A 21,007-nucleotide genomic window follows, 5' to 3' on the forward strand; every position below is an offset into this window, starting at 1 on the left:
ACAACTATTAGAAAACTTAGATGTGGGCTAGTCCTCTTAAACACATGACATGAGACAAAACGTAAAAACTTTTTACTGGATGACCACTCCACTTAATGCTCGATCGGCCGGCCGCGGTGGTCTCGCTGTTCTAGGCGCGCAGTCCGGAACCGTGCGACTGCTACGGTCGCAGGTTCGAATCTTGCCTCCGGCATGGATGTGTGTGATGTCCTTAGGTTAGTTAGGTTTAAGTAGTTCTAAGTTCTAGGAGACTAATGACCACAGCAGTTGAGTCCCATAGTGCTCAGAACCATTTAAACCATTTTTTTAAATGCTCGTTCAACTCCTTACCTACCCACCTTACGCCCTCAGTATCCAATCCACTGGGATTTTGACTACCGTTGGTTTCCTCTTGCAACTGAATCTCCGCCTGATCAGAATGAAAATAACACACAATAAAGTTAAGGCTCGAATGACACTTGGCACAGATGTGCTCAAAATGATCGTTACTTGTCGCTGCCATTTCCTATATTGAGCAACATGCTGCACAAGCTGTTTGGCTGATATGCGCCCCTCTTTGCTCTGAAATGAACTTGTTTACAGATCTCAACAGACCTGACGTCAGTGTCTGATTTAACAGGGTCAGATTCTGCCTTGGCAAAAACTCTAAAGCTGCTTCTGGCCAGTACAGCTGTGGCTGTGTTGGGAGCCAACAGGACTGTCTGCAGTAGTGCTCTGAGGCGTGACCCGTCACTGGCTGATTGTAGACCCAACATTGGCCTCAGAGGGTCGAACCAGCAGCCTGCCATGGACTGGAACGCTGGTACCCCATTTGCTGCTGAGTATAGCTTGTGGTGTAACACACCCCGCTGTCCAAGAGAGCTGTCACACTTGAATGCGTTGTTAGTGAACTGGCGCCTATTTGTACGCAGTTGTGTGCCTCTGTTTTGCTATCACGACACTCAGAGTCATGTACTCATAACATCTGGGTTGGGCCAGAGGGCCCCTTCTGCCTGTAACTTGAGCCATGCACATCACTGCGTTTACTCTTTTCAGCAGGTCTACGACCCTGTGGGCTCCATTCTATTTCGCAACCGCTGGTATCAAAACTTGCTGTCAACAGGACCGTGTCTGGCTTTAACTTGTGCACTTGTGCACTCAGAAATATTGCACCACACCTAACCTTTTCTCATCTTAAACGATGGTGCCGCTACAATAGGTACAATGATCGTAACAGGAAAGAAACCTTGGGTAACAGAAGGAATACTTCAGCTGTTCAATGAAAGATGGAGGTATAAAAATGATGAAGGGAAGGTAGTAATACAGAAATATAGGTCACTTAGAAATGATATAATTAGGAAGTGCAGGTAAGCCAAGGCAAAATGGCTACAGGAAAAAAATTGAAGAAACAGAAAAATAAATAGTCGTCAGAAGGTCTGATTCAGCATACAGAAAAGTTAGAACAACCTCCGGTAAAAAATGAAAAGTAAAGGCGACAACGTGAAGAGTGGGATGAGAATTCCACAGTTAAACGCAGTGAAGAGAGCAGATAAGTGGAAAGACTGTGCTGAAGGCCTCTGCAAGGGAAAGTACTTGTTTAATAACGCGACAGAAGAAGTAATGGGAATTGGTATGGAAGATGTAGGGAATCCAATATTAGACTTTAACAGAGCTTTGGGAGACTTGCAATCAAATAAGGCACAATGGACATTGCTCCGCAGTTTCTAAAATCATGCAGGAAACGGCAGCCAAACGACTATTCAGATTGGTTTGTAAAATGTATGAGACTGCAGACATACCGCCAGAGTTTCTGAAAATATCGTCCACACAATTTCAAAGATAGCAAGGGGAGATAAGTGTGAGAACAGTCAGATTAACAGCTTATACATCTGAGTTGATGAAAAGAATAACATATGGAGGAACGGAGAATCAAACTGACTATCTGTAAGATGACAATCAGTTTGGGTTCAGGAAAGATAAAGACACCAGGGAGACAATTCTGACGTTGTATTTGATAATGGAAGCAAACCTTAAGATAATTCAACAAGATTATAGGATTTTTCGACCTGGAAACTGTCAGACAATGTAAGATGGTGCTCGAAATTCTAAGAAAAATAGGTGTCAGGTTTAGGAAAAGAGAGTTTATATCCAATACTCGTATGTACAAGAATCACGAGGGAGCAAGAATGGATGAAGAAGAATGGATGACAGAGAAAGTTCTCGGTGTATAGTGGGTGGAAGACAGACGTCTTTTGCTCCTTTTGTTCAATGTATACAAGTATATCGGAGAAGTAGAGACGAAAAAAAAAGACGGACTGAACATTGGTATTAAAATTCACGATGATAGATTACCAGTGGTAAAATTCAAAGAGGACATTATCCATTGTGAGAGGGGGGGAAGAATGGCAGGACGTCCAGAATGGAATGAATAGTCTAACGAAAACGCACTATGGCATGAGACTAAACCGAGGAAAGATGATAGCGGCGGAAGTGACATTAGCCATAAACTTAAGATCAAAATAGGTGACCACGAAGTGGAAGAAGTTAAGGAATTCTGCTGTCTTCTGAGTAAAATAATACATGATGGAAGAACCAAGAAAAAGATAAAAAGCGGACTAGCACAGGTAAAGAATTCTTTCCTGGGCAAGAAAAGGCCATTGGCATGAAACTAGTCTGAGAATATACATCTGGAGTACGATATTCTTTGTTAGTGAATCATGGGCTTTGGGAAAACATGAAAAAGAAGGGAATCTAAGTGTTTGAGACGTTGAGCAGTAGAAGGATGTTGAAAATTAAGTGGATTGATAATATAAGGATTGAAAATATGGAAAATATTGACAAGAAAAAGGGACAATATGATAAGACGCGTGTTAAGATATCAGGGAATAACTTTCATGATGATAGAGGAAGCGATAGAGAGTATAAACCATAAGGGAAGACAGAGACTGAAAGACACGCAACAAATAACTCAGGACGTAACGTGCAAGTAGCTACTTTGAGATGAAAAGAATTGCTCAAAAGAGGAATTCATGGCCGGCCACATTAAACCAGTCATAAGACTAATAATAAAAAAGTTTCAGATTTAAAGATGGATCCAGTCAAGACATAAAAACAGTGATAAAAGCTGTGTGAGGTCTATCGAGAAAGAACTAGAATCATAGGTACAGGAAAACCGGTTTTGTCTTTCACTAAAGATACTAGAGAGTGATAGATTTTTATAACCAGAATGTTAATCGGACAACACCAAATTAGAACAGAAGGTTAATTGTAATATCAATGCTCAGAATATGGATATAATCAACATTGTATTTCATATTCGATCCTGCATTCTAACGGTAAAATACACTTCACTAAAAGGAATATTTTAGAGTGTTATTTAAAAATAAAAAATAAAATAAGCATATAATACTTATTAAACTAATAGAATGAAAGTTTCTCTCTGCAGCGGAGTGTGCACTGACATGGAACTCCCTGGCCGATTAAAGCTGTGTGCCAGACCAAGAGACGAATTCGGGTCTTTTGGCGACGGAAAGCAAAGGTCCCGAGTTCGAGTCTCACTCTGGCACAAAATTTTAAATTTGTCAACAAGTTTTATTAATTTGTAGTTACTAGAACACGATTTAAAATAGGTATAGGAATCAGGCAAAAGTAACAGTTGACTTTAAAGCCCAATAGGCCATTTCCATGTTCCATTGCTTTCCAGGAGGCACTGCTCTCGTTATAAGTAAGTTTTTGCATGTGTGTACATAGAAGTGCGCATGTGTGTGATTATAAGTGTGTGGGATACCATCACAGGCAGCTTCATTAAGTACTACATTTAGTGAGATATTGTTGTGCAGTGTGAACAGTTATTCGATGTACCTAAAAATTGTGTTTGTTCCAGGAGCTGGCTTAAGTGGAATATACCAGATCTACCCTCCGAAGAGCACTTCATCGACGTTCCTGCGATCACTCATCCAACAAAAAGTAGTACAGCTCACAGTCCCAGTACGGTTCCCATCTACATTACAGCTGCCACTCACGCTACGGCTCCCAGTCATGCTACGGCTCCCAGCCACAGTGAGACTCAGCAGCATTTCTATCCTGATACGGGGAAGGTTAGTATCAAAGTTCCATTGCCTCATACGCTTCTCCTAATGAGAAACACCTCTATCAAACTTATTTACCTCTTGATGACACGGAGGAGATGGAGAAAGCTGTGGAAGGAATAGGTCTCAACGATGTATTGCTGCGCTAATGAAACTAATTTGTCAGCCATAGAAGTTGACATTATTTTTATTCTTTTTGTTAAATGAAACAATCAGTGATGAATATGAAGTTGTTTACTGTGAACCCACAAAATATACAATTGTGTTTTTCTTTTTATTATTCGCCCTTCACGTAATATAAATTCTATTAATGGCCATTTACATACATAATTAAAGTGTACCTAATAGATGTAGGTAGTCATTACCTGAGATAATTAGGTGAAGCCTTGGTAACTCATACTGTCTCCATACTACGTGTAGCTTGTGGATGTTTTATGGCTATAGCACATTTGCATATAAAACTTCTATAAAATCGTCTTTAGCTTTTACTATACAGGGTGTAACTAAAAGGTACGGCCAAACTTTCAGGAAACATTCCTCACACCCAAATAAAAAAAGATGTTATGTGGACATGTGTCTGGAAACGCTTAATTTCCATGATAGAGCTCATTTTAGTTTCGTCCACCTACGCTCAATGGAGCACGTTATCATGATTTCATACGGGATACTCTACCTGTGCTGCTAGAACATGTGCCTTTACAAGTACGACACAACATGTGGTTCATGCGCGATGGCGCTCTTGCACATTTCAGTCGAAGTGTTCGTACGCTTCTCAACAACAGATTCGGTGACCGTTGAATTGGTAGAGGCGGACCAATTCCATGGCCTCCACGCTCTTCTGACCTCAACGATCTTGACTTTCATATATGGGGACATTTGAAAGCTCTTGTCTACGCAACCCCTGTACCAAATGTAGAGACTCTTCGTGCTTGTATTGCGGACGGCTGTGATACAATACACCATTTCCAGGGCTGCATCAGCACATCAGGGATTCCATGCGACGGAGGGTGGATGCATCTAACGGAGGACATTTTGAACATTTCCTGTAACAAAGTGTTTGAAGTCACGCTGGTATGCTCTGTTGCTGTGTGTTTCCATTCCGTGATTAATCTGATTTGAAGAGAAGTAATAAAATGAGCTGTAACATGGAAAGTAAGCGTTTCCGGACACATGTCCACATAACATATTTTCTTTCTTTGTGTGTGAGGAATGTTTCCCGAAAGTTTGGCCGTACCTTTTTGTAACACCCTGTATACGCTGAATTTGAAATGTAGCTTCTTGCGGTATTTGGTGGCTTTGTCAGCTTTCATTTGATACTTTCTATGATGTAATGGCTCAAAGTGTTTAATTGTTACTAATTTCTGTCGTCCGGTGTGCCATTCACGATTAAAAACAGTTGTAACTTTCTTAATACTTTATGTCAAATCATATTTAAAGTTGCAAGAAGCTCGTTTCATCGCCGCAATTTTTATGGTGTAACTGGTTTTTTTCGTGTCATTTTTGTAAGGGCTACAACGTAGTTTCACTGAGAACACAGTCTCACCCATGCCCGTGTGAACCCGCTGGGGAAAATCCCACGCTCACTGCTCACTGTGGTTTGGTGGCCAGCCCTGCATGACTGCTGCATTCGTAATTAATTTTCCCCTCTAGTAATTCATGCTCCACAAACCGACTAATAGTAATGCCACATGCTGGTGGTTCTATCGCTGCGCCATTCACATGTCTGCGCAAAGCGGCTCTCCCTCTACTCAAGTGGAGGTACCTGAAGGAAGCACCTCTTACTGTTACACTGCTCAAGCCAATGGCAGTCACCTGCTACAGTTAGCGGGATTCGGCCGTGTAGTGCTGAAAGCAGCAGATGCACCTCGTGTGCAGCACCCTTGGTGTTGGGCTGCGCCAGACCCGATATTCCTCTGCCTAATGGCCAAAATTAGTGGTCGTTTTTCCGCATCAAGTGTTTCCAAGAATCTTTCCTACATATACTCCCAACATTATGTGTTTAACTGTGACAATGACGCCGCACAGGACGAAAATAGAGGTGAGGGTTAATTTAATGAGATGATTATCTGTTATGGCAATTTATTTGACTTATTAAAGTTTGATATTCATACGATAAGTTCGTGGGGCAGAAGTGAGTTATTTCTCCACTCACAACCAGCTCAAATGGTTTGCCAGTTGCTCGTGACGTAAAACGCAGTTATAAACTATAGTTCATTTTAAAAAAGATACAGGTCTGATATTTCATAACCCACATTTATTACAATAATTACAATAACATAAGTAAAATATGTAAATGACATGACATTTACAAGTAATTCAAAATATACGGTGATGCTCAGATTGTGTGTTTATGAACTGTTTGAAAATCTCTGAATCCGCATGTTAACATCATAAAGATTGCCAGATCACGAATTATGGCCACCATCTACAGGTCGCTTCTAATACAGATGTCACTTGATGTGATCTAGTAGACCAGGCATGTAACCGATCAGCGGACTCCACATACACGAGAAAAGCAATATACTTGAGTAGCGTCTTTGGCTTCTTAAGGTTCCTCTAGAGCGGAAGTGTATCCTCAGTTGGCTAATATTAGCATTACAAATAAACGTACGAGGAATCATGAAGTTTTAATTATCACTTAGAAAAAAATAAATCTGTGACCGTAAAACTTGGTGATGATGTTGGTCCTTCTCTACGTATTCACCTTCACTGCGATGCATTTTCCACATCGATGGATGCCATGCCAGAGACTTTGGTTGTAGGAATCTGCACTATGGTTGTTTAGGAAACGCTCCGTCGCGAAAGTCACCCCATCGTCATTCTGTAACTGCCTGACATACAGCCTCACGGGGTTTCAGTTCAGTTAGATTCAGTTTATTGCCAAGAATTTTAGACCTGTTGTCTGGAGACTCTCAACAAGTCGTACGTATTCAATAATCATGATGACATACAATGTTTTATATGATGTACAGACTGTTTACAGTTCGTGTTACTTACAGGTATTTCTAGAGGTTCTTGAGCCACTTAATAAATCAAGTTTTACATAGGAACCGCTGTCCGGAAACGTCATCCAATGATAATACAGAGCGTCATATTTACAGGCGCCGGCGCCTGTAAATCTATGTATGTATATAAGGTGACTCCATGGCGATGTTACAAACGTTCTAGGATCGTGGAGAAGGATAAATATATCTATTTGAGGTAAAGTTTCTTGTACCGGGAACGAACTACTAAACAGTTATAAGCGAAAACCGTTCTGATATATCTGACTGAATGCGCTCCGTCTTCAGGCCACAAGTGCCCCATCGGGATGATCCGACCGCCGTGTCATTCTCGGCTGACGATGCGGATAGGAGGGGCGTGTGGTCAGCACACCGCTCTCCCGGTCGTTATGATGGCTTTCTTTGACCGGCGCCGCTACTATTCGGTCCAGTAGCTCCTCAATTGGCATCACGAGGCTGAGTGCACCGCGAAAAATGGCAACAGCAAATGGCGGCCTGGATGGTCACCCAACCAAGTGCCAGCCACGCCCGACAGCGCTTAACTTCGGTGATCTGACGGGAACCGGTGTGTCCACTGCGGTAAGGCCGTTGCGTGACTGTGGAATGGACGTACTAGTAGGCCTACTGTTGTTAAGAAGATTGTAGCGTAGGTAAATTTCAGAGGTCGTAGTATGGACCAAAACAAGAAAAAATGCATACCTTAAGATCTATGAGCACTTCTGCAATAAAGGTTATGTGTTTCACGGTAGCGAAGTTAAACAAGTGCTCATCGCTTCTCAGGTATGCATTTTAGAGCCCATGTTTTCCGGACATTTTTTCCCTTGTTTTGACCGATACTACCACCTCTGAAAGTTATCTACCCTACAGTCTTAGCAAAAACAGTGTCATTACATGTATTCCACTGTCAGAGGTATCAGAACGATTTTCTCTTATAACTTCCGACTCTTTCGTTTCTGGTACAGGAACCCTGCTCTCAAACCCATACATTTATCTTTCTCCATTACCCTAGAAAATTTGTGACATTGTCGCGGAATCATCTTGTACATATACACACATCAAAACAAGTATTGCATCACCCTGGATCCCAGAACTCCTGAAGATAGACGTTGACTATGGATATTGTATCACGGACATAGTCCCTATGACTGTTCAGAGATGCCACTAAACCCGCCAAAGATGTAAACAACCATGCATGAGCAAAGCCTTTTAGACAGAGGAGGACCGACAGCCGATCATTTCCAGTCATTCCACCAGGAAGGAGGTACACGGGGCTCGTGTTGTCTGCTGTTCAACCTAGCTCTGTCAATCCCGCGATTCGATCGCGTCCGCATTGTTACTTTATGCCAGGAAAGGATCTCAACTAGGGAAGTGTCCAGATGTCTCGAAATGAACCAAAGCGATGTTGTTGGGGCACGGAGGAGATACAGAGAGACATGTCGATGACATGCCTCGCTCAGGCCGCACATAGGCTACTACTGCAGTGCATGATCGCTACCTACGGATTATAGCTCGGCGGAACCCTGACAGCAACGCCACCATGTTCAATAACGCTTTTCGTGCAGCCACAGGACGTCGTGTTACGACTCAGACTGTGCGCAATAGGCTGCATGATGAGCTACATCACTCCCGACGTCCATGGCGAGGTCAATCTATGCAGCCACGACACCATGCAGCGCGGTACAGATGGGCCCAACAACATGCCGAATGGACCGCTCAAGACTGGCATCACATTCTCTTCAGCGATGAATGTCGCATATGCCTTCAACCAGAAAATCGTGGCAGACGTGTTTGGTTGCAAGCTGGTCAGGCTGAACGCCTTACACACACTGTCCATCGGGTGCAGCAAGTGTAGGTTCCCTGCTGTTTTGGGGTGGCATTATGAGGGCAGACGTACGCCGCTGAGGTCATGGAAGACGCCGTAATGACTGTACGATACGTGAATGCCATCATCCGACCGATAGTGCAATCATATCGGCAGCGTACTGGCGAGTCATTCGTCTTCGTGAACGACAATTCGCGCCCCCATGGTGCACATCTTGTGAATGACTTTCTTCAGTATAACGATATCGCTCGACTAGAGTGGCCACCACATTCTCCATACATGAACCCTATCGAAAATGCCTGGCATAGATTGAAAAGTGCTGTTTACGGACAACGTGACCCTCCAACTATTCTGAGGGATCTACGCCGAATCGCCGTTGAGGAGTGGGACAATCTAGACCAATAGTGCCTTGGTGAACTTATGGATAGTACGATACGACGAATACAGGCATGCATCAATGCAAGAGGACGTGCTACTGGGTATTAGAGGTACCAGTGTGTAGAGCAGTCTGGACCACCACTTCTGAAGGTCTCGCTGTATGGCTGTACAACATGCAATGTGTGGTTTTCATGAGCAATAAAAAGGGTGGAAATGATGTTTATGTTGATCTCCGTTCCAATTTTCTGTTCAGGTTCCAGAACTCTCGGAACCGAGGTGATGCAAAACTTTTTTTCATGTGTGTACTTACATATATGGGCGCCAGTGCCTATAACTTTGTCGCTTTGTAGCATCCAGTTTATAATACTAAGTTACGTTAACAGCAGCCATTGACATTGTTAATGTAGAAATAAAACAGTATATTGAAAACAAGATACTGACAGGTTTCAGATAGATTATATAATGGTAAGACAGAGATTTAGGAACCAGGTTTTAAATTGTAAGACATTTCCAGGGACAGATGTGGACTCTGACCACAATCTATTGGTTATGACCTGTAGATTAAAACTGAAGAAACTGCAAAAAGGTGGGAATTTAAGGAGATGGGACCTGGATAAACTAAAAGAACCAGTGGTTGTAGAGAGTTTCAGGGAGAGCATAAGGGAGCAATTGACAGGAATGGGGGAAAGAAATACAGTAGAAGAAGAGTGGGTAGCTTTGAGGGATGAAGTAGTGAGGGCAGCAGAGGATCAAGTAGGTAAAAAGACGAGGGCTAGTAGAAATCCTTGGGTAACAGAAGAAATATTGAATTTAATTGATGAAAGGAGAAAATATAAAAATGCAGTAAATGAAGCAGGCAAAAAGGAATACAAACGTCTCAAAAATGAGATCGACAGGAAGTGCAAAATGGATCAGCAGGGATGGCTAAAGGACAAATATAAGGATGTAGAGGCTTATCTCACTAGGGATAAGATAGATACTGCCTACAGGAAAATTAAAGAGACCTTTGGAGAAAAGAGAACGACTTGTATGAACATCAAGAGCTCAGATGGCAACCCAGTTCTAAGCAAAGAAGGGAAAGCAGAAAGGTGGAAGGAGTATATAGAGGGCCTATACAAGGGCGATGTACTTGAGAACAATATTATGGAAATGGAAGCGGATGTAGATGAAGATGAAATGGGAGATACGATACTGCGTGAGGAGTTTGACAGAGCACTGAAAGAAATGAGTCAAAACAAGGCTCCGGGGGTAGACAACATTCCATTGGAACTACTGACGGCCTTGGGAGAGCCAGTCCTGACAAAACTCTATCATCTGGTGAGAAAGATGTATGAAACAGGCGAAATACCCTCAGACTTCAAGAAGAATATAATAATTCCAATCCCAAAGAAAGCAGGCGTTGACAGATGTGAAAATTACCGAACTATCAGTTTAATAAGTCACAGCTGCAAAATACTAACGCGAATTCTTTACAGACGAATAGAAAAAGTAGTAGAAGCCGAGCTCGGGGAAGATCAGTTTGGATTCCGTAGAAATGTTGGAACACGTGAGGCAATACTGACCCTACGACTTATCTTAGAAGAAAGATTAAGGAAAGGCAAACCTACGTTTCTAGCATTTGTAGACTTAGAGAAAGCTTTTGACAATGTTGACTGGAATACCCTCTTTCAAATTTTGTAGGTGGCAGGGATAAAATACAGGGAGAGAAAGGCTATTTACAATTGGCACAGAAACCAGATGGCAGTTATAAGAGTCGAGGGACATTAAAGGGTTCAAATGGCTCTGAGCACTATGGAACTCAATTGCTGTGGTCATTAGTCCCCTAGAACTTAGAACTACTTAAACCTATATAACCTAAGGACATCACACACATCCATGCCCGAGGCAGGATTCGAACCTGCGACCGTAGCAGTTGCACGGTTCCGGACTGCGCGCCTAGAACTGCGAGACCAACACATGAAAGGGAAGCAGTGATTGGGAAGGGAGTGAGACAGGGTCGTAGTCTCTCCCCGATGTTATCTGTATATTGAGCAAGTAGTGAAGGAAACAAAAGAAAAATTCGGAGAAGGTATTAAAATCAATGGAGAAGAAATAAAAACTTTAAGGTTCGCCGATGACATTGCAATCCTGTCAGAGACAGCAAAGGACTTGGAAGAGCAGTTGAACGGAATGGAGAGTGTCTTGAGAGGAGGATATAAGATAAACATCAACAAAAGCAAAACGAGGATAATGGAATGTAGTCGAATTAAGTCGGGTGATGCTGAGGGAATTAGATTAGGAAATGAGACACTTAAAGTAGTAAAGGAGTTTTGCTATTTGGGGAGCAAAATAACTGATGATATTCGAAGTAGATAGGATATAAAATGTAGACTGGCAATGGCAAGGAAAGCGTTTCTGAAGAAGAGAAATTTGTTAACATCGAGTATAGATTTAATTGCCCGGAAGGCATTTCTGAAAGTATTTGTATGGAGTGTAGCCATGTGTGGAAGTGAAACATGGGACATAACTAGTTTGGACAAGATGAGAATAGAAGCTTTCGAAATGTGGTACTACAGAAGAATGCTGAAGATTAGATGGGTAGATCACATAACTAATGAGAAAGTACTGAATAGGATGGGGAGAAGAGAAGTTTGTGGCGCAACTTGACTAGAAGAAGGGATCGGTTGGTAGTACATGTTCTGGGGCATCAAGGGATCACCAATTTAGCATTGGAGGGCAGCGTGGAGGGTAAAAATAGTAGAGGGAGACCAAGAGATGAATACGCTAAGCAGATTCAGAAAGATGTAGATTGTAGTAGGTACTGGGAGATGAAGAAGCTTGCACAGGATAGAGTTGCATGGAGAGCTGCATCAGACCAGTCTCAGGACTGAAGACCACAACACATTGAAAACACGGAACATAAAGTAAAAGGAATTACCTTAAGTCCCCAGTGAATAACTTCCAGCTTATGTTACTGGGTATGTTACAGGCAGCCTCAGAATAACTCCAGGTTTGCTGAGTAGCTACAGCTATATCTATTTATAACTACACTATTGTACTCGTACATCACCCTCACAGATACGAGCATGCTTTAGCAATCGTCGAGTCTGCACATACTCGTGTGGATGATCGTAGCATTTTTGTTTATTTTTATTTTTAATATGTGCGCCTATCATTATTCACAATGGAGGGAACGCTTCTTGTGATCTGTTGACAGCATTTTGATATTCAGAGCGTCCACTTGATCTTATAGACCGAAAGTTAAGCAGTTGCCTTTTAGATATTCGATGTGCAATCATATTAACTGTGGTCTACAAGTTTTGGTCACTTCATAGTCTTACTGTCTGCAGTCCCTCTCTACCTGATAAGGAGGCATCTGAAAACTATTTGGTCAGCGGAATCTTCCTATCCACTTTATCAGACTGTTGTGTTACTGCATTCCATTTGATGCAAATATTTTGGATATGAACCGTTACCTGTTAATAGGTGCATCATACCTCAAGTAATGACAATGTCGTGCAGTTTGAGCCTGTTCCAGATGCTTGGGAATATGTTGTAAACCCACCTTGCAGTGCTCCTAGTGTATGAGTCAGAACGCCATTCTTCTAACATCCATGACTGTAAATGTGTTTTATTTGTAATATGAGTTCCTGTGATTTCGTACACGCGATGATATTGTTGACGTCTTAACCAGTACAACGCTGCCCTCTAACACACCACAATAAACATCTGACATATCCCGAGAATCACCAGCCATCCGACGACAGGTGTTTTGCGAAAGACACCAGGAAGCCACAGAAGTACGATCTGCTGAAATCGTCTCCGTATTGTTTTTTAGCTCCATATAGATGAGTCGATGTAAGTTAATTCCTAACAGTTGCAGTGGGGTGGGCGCTGCAACTTTGCAGGCCTACCTCAACCAATAATGCGATTTTGTAAACGTCTCTCTAACAATGCCTCAGCGTTGTCACATCTCTGTAGATGGCTAGTGTTATCGTCTGCAGCCGTCAGCACTTTGTAGTTAAAGCTGGTAACAGTGCTATGAGCTGTCAGGAACCAGGTTATGCCGTCTTAAGTTTAAACGGAGGCGATGCATCCAGATGCTATCAGCGAAGCTCACAATGGCGTTGAAGACAGCTTGGTGATACGACTGCACCACATCCAATGGTCTTTGTAGTCAGCAGTGCCAGCTTCGACAATCTTACGCGTAATTTTAACCACTTTCTGAGTGAAAATTTTTTCATGTCTTAGAAATAGCTGTGTGTCTTAAAGTGCCCAATTCTGGGAGGGGCAAACGTGTCGGCCACCGGATTAATGAAGAGGGCCGGTGTGGATGTGGTTTTTAGGCGATTTTCCACATCCCACTAGGTGAATACTGGGTTGCTGCCCACTTCCTGCGCCAGATACACTTGTGGCAACATTTATAAAACTTTCTCACACTTTCACATAGAATTTAGTCTAGATGCCGGCAGATGGATTACACTGATTCCGCTCTAGGGGTGGGTAGGAAACTGATGACTTCACGTGTTTGGTCTTCCTAAACCCATTATCAGCGCCAGTAGCAGCAACAGCAGTCTCACACTCAATGGGCTGAGGAAAGAGAAAAAAAGCCATTGTGTGTTATACCAGAAAAATATGGAGTATACGGAGGATGCTGTAGAGCTAGAGACCCCAAATAATCTGTGTGTGCGATTGAGCCCTGTGCAGAACGAGATGGGGAGTTGTCATGGAGCAAAAAGCTTCCTGCGGTGCTTGGGCTTGACAACCCCCGGTAATCTCGTCAGCAGATTTTGGCAATACAATTCTGTGATGGTTGCCCCTTGTGAGCATAATTCGTCAGTACCATATTATAGTAGCCCCAAAAACGTCAGAGTCACCGTACTTGACAGCTGAGTCTTCGCCTTTGTCAGCAGTGATAAATCAATAAGTTTCTGCTGTTTACTTTGCTCATTTGTCTCGGACCATAGTTTAAGACTTCATCAGAACTGACCTAACCAGTTGCAGCATTTCGTCTGCCGCCTAGGTTCGACAGACTATTTGAATAGATGCGAGCAGTAGAGGAATTCGGCGACCATTAACATGTTCAAAATATTCTCCAAGACGTTGAAAACTGATCCATAACTATTTTAACTTTTTACATTGTTTTCTCCATTGTGGTACTCCAGTCTTCCTACTTCTCTTGGGATTCCCGGTTATTGACAAAGAAATGTCGTGCTTCTTAGTTCTTCAACTATCAGTTTAAGCACACTGGAGGTGCCAGCACAATCCAACCACATAGTCATATCATAATATCATGGTGTGTGCCGCCTATGCAACTAAATGAAGGCAGTTTGTTTGTTGCCATACGCGTTTCGCTTCATTTATTTGGGAAGCATCATCAGTGGCTTGAAATACATATTTCTTTTTTATATATACAATAAGCGTATTATCTGCTAGATGTAATCTGTTGATATATTACATTTTGTCGGGTTTTTTTAGGTTAGAAGCAACTTTTGTAGCACAAGTTCCATAAAATGATGCATCTTGCGTTTTACTTGCGATTTCCAGCACTGCTAACACATATATGTGTTTCTGGAGATGTATTTGCTGGTCTTCATGCTCCAGTTAGCCGAGTGGCTAAACAACACCTGATTCGGCTAACTGGAGCATGAAGACCAGCAAATACATCTCCAGAAACACATATATGTGTTAGCAGTGCTGGAAATCGTAAGTAAACGCAAGATGCATCATTTTATGGAACTTGTGCTACAAAAGTTGCTTCTAACCTAAAAACCCGACAAAATGTAATATATCAACAGATTATATCTAGCAGATAATACGCTTATTGTATATATAAAAAAGAAACATGTATTTCAGGTCACTGATGATGCTTCCCAAATAAATGAAGCGAAACGCGTATGACAACAAACAAACTGCCTTCATTTAGTTGCATAGACGGCACATACCTCCACGAATTTAAAGCAACTAAAGGATAAGACGGAAAACAGTTAAAAATGACGATATCATGGTATATTGGTACTGTAGGCGTTCGCTAACTTAGTGTGGAATGCAAAAAAAATCTGCACAATACTCCATTTTATCAATGGGCTGTTGTATTTTGATTTAACTTCTCAAGTGGAATGCTATGGTACTGTGACGTGGGGATTTCAACGTATAACATGAGTGACGGCATGTAAATGCAAACAGATGCAGTATTCCACGTCCCCACAGATGTCTGAGATAAACATCGACTACATTGTTGGAGAAATCCAACCCGAATTCTGAAATACATCCGCTTATATTTAATATAATCATGATGTAATCAGATGTGTGTCCATCGAAACAGTTCGTCGAAACTTAATGTGAATGGAGCTTCAAAGAACTGGATCGACTTATCATTCTTGAATTTGCTCAACTACAACGTAATTCGAGCGCGAGTGCAGCTAGTTACTGAGGGATGCCCTTTAACAATTTGTCAATCTCCTTTTGATTAAGTACATTCATCGGCGTGCCTGACAAGAAACTTCATACAATGAACACTGTGTATCACCTACAGGAGGAAACATGGCCGTGGGGGCACTGTTTGGTATGAGGAATCCTTCAATACGAATGTCTACTGCGATTAATCTGCACTACTATTTTGTGTAGATAAGGTACTGTACATTTACATCTACTGCCCAAAGTTCTCCCTACGGTGTGTGGTGATGCATTGCTCAAATACCATTATCAACTCCAATCCTTTCCGTTCTATTCAGGAAACGTACATTTAAACTGCTATACCTCGGCTTAATACCTTTGGTGTCAGCAACTAACATCGCATCAGTGCTTTGAAGATGCCTAACACACACAGCGGACAACTTTCTGGAAGACACATGACCATGCTCCAACCATTCATCAGGAGGTGACTTAAGCACCGCTAGAAGCCGTGGGCACTATGGACCTATTCACTTCCGCAAGACTTGTGACCGAAAATACTGGTAGTCCCAGCTGTAGCCTAGCACCAAGTGGCATTTAAAGCAGTGCTCAGGGAATACCAGAGCAGTTTACTCCACCTAAGTTTTTCTGGGCCTAGCCCGGTTCTGCAGGGATTTCATCAATCCTGACTCTCACTCAAAACCCGATTTCACGACGTTGCTGTCATTCACGTCTGACTTTGGCAGTTGGCACCTGTGGCCTCTTTGCTGAAGAAGAAAGGAACTCTGTCGTTGTGTAGACTTGTGCACTTGTAAATTTATTTCCGTTTAGCTTTCAAACGGCTACCTGACGGACTTAGAAAATTTTGCCCCTTATAGGATTTAAACTTTGTTAATTCAATTTATACTGCAACATTGAGCTTTATATAGGGCTTTGAATTTTTAAAAAGTGTGTGTTTCATGAACGTAGACACAGTGATAATGTAACTAGCGTTCAGCTACCAGAAGTATTATTGTTCTGTTTCAAGAAGGGACGTATTTTATGTTTTGTTCGGTCCCCATTAAAGCAGACGTGCTATTAATCTTTGATAGTTAAATTTGTTCAATATTTGGTACCAGGATATTTTTTGTGCCACCATCAATGGACATATCAGTTGGCAGTGAGATTTTTCGTTCACATTAGGCTCACTCATGTACTCAAACAAGGTAGTCAGAACATGCATGTGTTTTTCCACTTGACAAGACACTCATTATACCATTGGTGACAGCGTGATGGAACTCATGAATCCGTCTGCCCAGGTGTAAATACTACTTCAGCAGATGCAGTGCACCCATGAATTACTGATCGATAATGTGGCGGCCATCTCTACCTGGCATCTGGAAATCTGCCCCTACTCTGCAACATTAGTTCCACGGTCAAGCGTTTCCAGTCAGCACCACTACATTTCCAACCATTCAACCGGAAGGCTGAACCATTGGCAAACTATGTTGCACGTAGGGAGCAGCAGTTCGTCGCTCGTGGCGTTTCAGGTGACGACCATCGGCGAGCTTTCTTTTTGGCATATGTAGGCCTGAGCATTTATCACATATTAAGCAATTAAATCCTGAAGTGGACCCCAGTGCCCTTCCATGTGATGAGTTGAAGACCAGTTTACCTGAATACTTTAACTCTCAAGTGCATGTACACCAACTCACCATAAGATTTTTAGTTGTCATAAACTCCAAGGACAATCATACTGAGAATGGATTGACACCCAAGGGTTTACCTTGTAACTTCCGTTTTCAATGCAGTAATACTGAGTGCAAGCAATCAAATGTTACTTCCTTGGTTATAGATATGATTTTAGCGCACGCCTTGGATGGCGGTCTTAGAACTAACCTCTAGAAATTCAAGGACCCAAGTCTAGAAACTTGTCTTCATATTACCAGGGCATTTGAACAGTCTTTTCAGTTTCTGACCACTCTACAGGAACCTTCCAAGTGTTTGCAGGTCAGACAACATGTCATCCTCAAACTCAATTTTGGATACTTGCTTAGTTGGACTTCCAAAGTTCATAAAAGTCTCCAACAGCGTCCTTGTTGCAGTCAGTGTTTTATCAATCATCAATGACACCAGTTCCATTAGCAGTGAGCGAAGTGCAACTCCTGTGGAAAATCCCGACAGAGGCTGAAATGTGTCAGTCAGTTCTGAAGATGTCAGTAGGTTACACTTCCATGGACACACCACACACAGAGGTCAGACAACTTGACGTTACAACAGTGGAGTTATACAAATTAATGAACAGTTCATAACCCAAACACAATATCGGTCACACAACATCATGGCCAGGATTTTGGTAGTGGATGCCCTTTGAGCTCCGGATTAATGCATTTGGATTAGAAATTCGCGACTCCACCTCCACAATCAACTCCTTGGATACAACCCCATACATCAAAGACTTTTTTTTCAAAATTCAGTTCTGTGTTTTCACAAGCCTCTTCCGATGTTGGAGAGTTTGAAGCCCATGTTGCCTTCCTCCTGTCGGCATACCCAAAGTTTTTCAAGGCGAAGAATGTTCCTTTTGCGCTCAGGAATAAGCTTCAGGGGGAATAACAGCGCCTACAAGATAAGGGCATCCTCACTCCAGTCCCAAACAGGCTATGGGGCCACATCCATTCTCAATTATGAGAAACCAAACGGTACCTTACATGTTTGGGGAGATTCCAAGACGACCATCAACGCCCATTCAGTCATCGATGCATACCTGACACCTAAGGTAGAGGTCATCATGGCTCATTCACTGGGCAGGAAAGTGTTTGCAAAAATTGGCCTAGGGCGCACATATCTCCAACTACCATTGGACGAAGAATTGTGATGTATCCTAGTCATCAATACTCCCTTCAAGTTTTTCCAGTACAACAGACCTCCTTTTGGTACAAGCGGCGCCCTGGTGATATTTCAGTGAATTCCAGATTGTTTCATTAGTGATGTACAGAGAACAGCAAATTATTTAGATTACATTATCATCAGAGGAAAAGATACCCAGGACCTGGCCAACAACTAGGGCACTATGTTCGCCGTCCTCCAAGAGGTCATCTAAAAGTAATCAGGACAAGAGGACAACTGTTGTTTCTGCGTGTGTCAAGTTCACCATACTGGATACATTTTTAGTGCTCCTGGCACCCACACAATACCTCAGTACATTGAGGCAGTACAAAGAAATGCGACCTAGTTGAAATCAATGCTGTTGCCATAGCAAAACCTCCACATCACCTACTTCAGAAAAGCGTTTTTTGGTCAAGGGCCCCATGTGTGAAAAAGCTTTCAGAAACTTAAGACAGGCCCTTCTCCAGCCCTCATATCACGCAAACTCAACCCCACCAAACCTCTTATCCTGGCAGCAGATGCATCAGACTACAGGGTGGGGGCAGTCCTATCCCAAGTGACTGATGGAACGGAATGCCCAATAGCCTTTGTGTCTATAACCATCACCGCTGTTCAGTGAAATCATAGCCAGATTGAGAAAGAAGCATTAGTCATCAAATCTGACTTTAAAAAATCCCATGGTTATGTGTTTGGTAGGCATTTCATATTATTCATTTACCATAAACCTTTGACTCCTCTTTTTAAGGCTTCAGCAAACATCTCCAGCCAAAACCGCATACTGTCTTCAGCAATGAGCCTGTTGCTTTCAAGTTATAATTATGATGCTCAGAATCATTCCATCACACAGCATGAAAATGCTGAACTCCTTTCCTACCTACCACTGGGTCAAGAAACGATATTCGACAAGATCCCAGAGTGTGTTTGCAGATGGACGTCGCTATGGAAGAAGCCATGACCAACCTCCCACTGGATGTCAAGTTCATCGCACACCACACTGTGGAGAACCCATCCCTCAGTGATATATTCCACCTGGTATGTCATGGTTGGCCGCTAGACTGAAAACAGTCAGCAGCCAGAAGTCCAGGCCTGCTGGTATCATTGGAACGACTTCCAGCACTTAACAATGCGCTGCTTCTACAAGGAGGAAACAGCCACATTTGGCTGCTGATCCCTGCATCTCTCCAGCACCATATTTTGTCGTTTCTCCACACTGAGCACCGAGGTGTGGTGTTAAACATCTGGCCCACCATCAGGTGTACTGGCATGGACAGTGTTATTACTCAAATGGTATCCTCTTGCACTACCAGCCAGAGCAAGCATGCAGCCTCTCCACTCTGTTTCTTCACTTGGGCAGAGTCTTACACTCTTTGGTCAAGTTTCATTTTGATATCACAGTGTCCTTACTAGGCCGCACATGCCTCATCGCAATAGAGATGTTTAGTGGGTTCCCATATGTTTCCTGCTTGTTCACTACATCAGCTAGTCAAACTATTCCAACCTTATCTCGCAGTTTTTCCACTGAAGGACTTCATAAAACCATCAAATAGATTAGCAATTGCGAATTAGGACTACCATCATCTGTAGAAGGAATGGCGACAATGAAAATTTGTGCTGGACTAGGACTCAGACTCGGATTTCCTTCTTATAGTGAGTAGTCGCCTTACCATTTGGTTATCCGTGCACAACTCATGGCCAGACCCAAACTACCATATGTCGTCAACCATGCATACCCAAAGGAACTCTGCATCACAATTTGGATAACATAGACGCTGTACTATCGTCCTAAATCCATTGTCACAGACAATTATCACATTTTTCATCTGCAGATTTCTGTGCTTTCTATAACAAAAATGGCATCACCTCTGTCGCACAGCTACCTTCCACCCTGCCTCAGAAGGATTAGTGGAATGTGCTGTCCACACTTTTAAAACCTAAATGGCTAAACTTCACTGTTGCCATTCTCTGACCAAGACTCTCCCTCTTTTTTTGGAATCTACAGATCAGCCCTGCAGGATGACTCGTCCCCTCCTGAGAAACTTCAAACCTGATGTCATCTGTCTCAACTTTCTGTCCTTCACCCCAAAATTCACAGCCTCTCCTACTCAGCAGTCTAGCAGCCAACATTTTTCACTTAAATATCCAGTGTGGGTCCTTGTTTTTACTAAAGGACACTAAAACTGATTTCCAGCAGTAATTTTCAAATTAATTGGCAGGGTCATGTCAGAGGTGACACTTCAGGATGGCACACTGTGCCTCAACCGTGTCAACCAATTATGACCTCTCCATGGTCCTTCTCCTGACACAGAGAAACTGCTACTTTCTGTTGTTCCAGACATAGAGCTACCTGTCATCTCCACCCCAGATGCCTCCAGGCCACCTCAATCACTGCCAGCAGCCAGCTCACTGGAGAAGCTTTCGATAGCTCCTCACACAACATCATGACTGACACCAATGAATGTTGGCATCATCCCCTCAATCAACAACACACCAGTGCTTTGAAG

General features: G+C 42.6%; 1 protein-coding gene and 1 pseudogene across 1 annotated transcript in view; one reads left to right on the forward strand and one right to left on the reverse strand.

Annotated features, from left to right (window-relative positions):
- Positions 1 to 21,007, forward strand: part of LOC126267802 (uncharacterized) — a 160,641-nt gene that overhangs the window by 108,567 nt on the left and 31,067 nt on the right. Inside the window, exon 5 of the mRNA XM_049973107.1 lies at positions 3,863 to 4,076. Coding sequence (XP_049829064.1) covers positions 3,863 to 4,076 — 214 coding nt within the window. The remainder of the gene's footprint in view (positions 1 to 3,862; positions 4,077 to 21,007) is intronic.
- On the reverse strand, positions 7,545 to 7,662 carry LOC126268307 (5S ribosomal RNA; annotated as a pseudogene).

The sequence above is a fragment of the Schistocerca gregaria genome, chromosome 4 (assembly GCF_023897955.1).
Source record: "Schistocerca gregaria isolate iqSchGreg1 chromosome 4, iqSchGreg1.2, whole genome shotgun sequence".
Classification (NCBI taxonomy): Eukaryota; Metazoa; Arthropoda; class Insecta; order Orthoptera; family Acrididae; genus Schistocerca; species Schistocerca gregaria.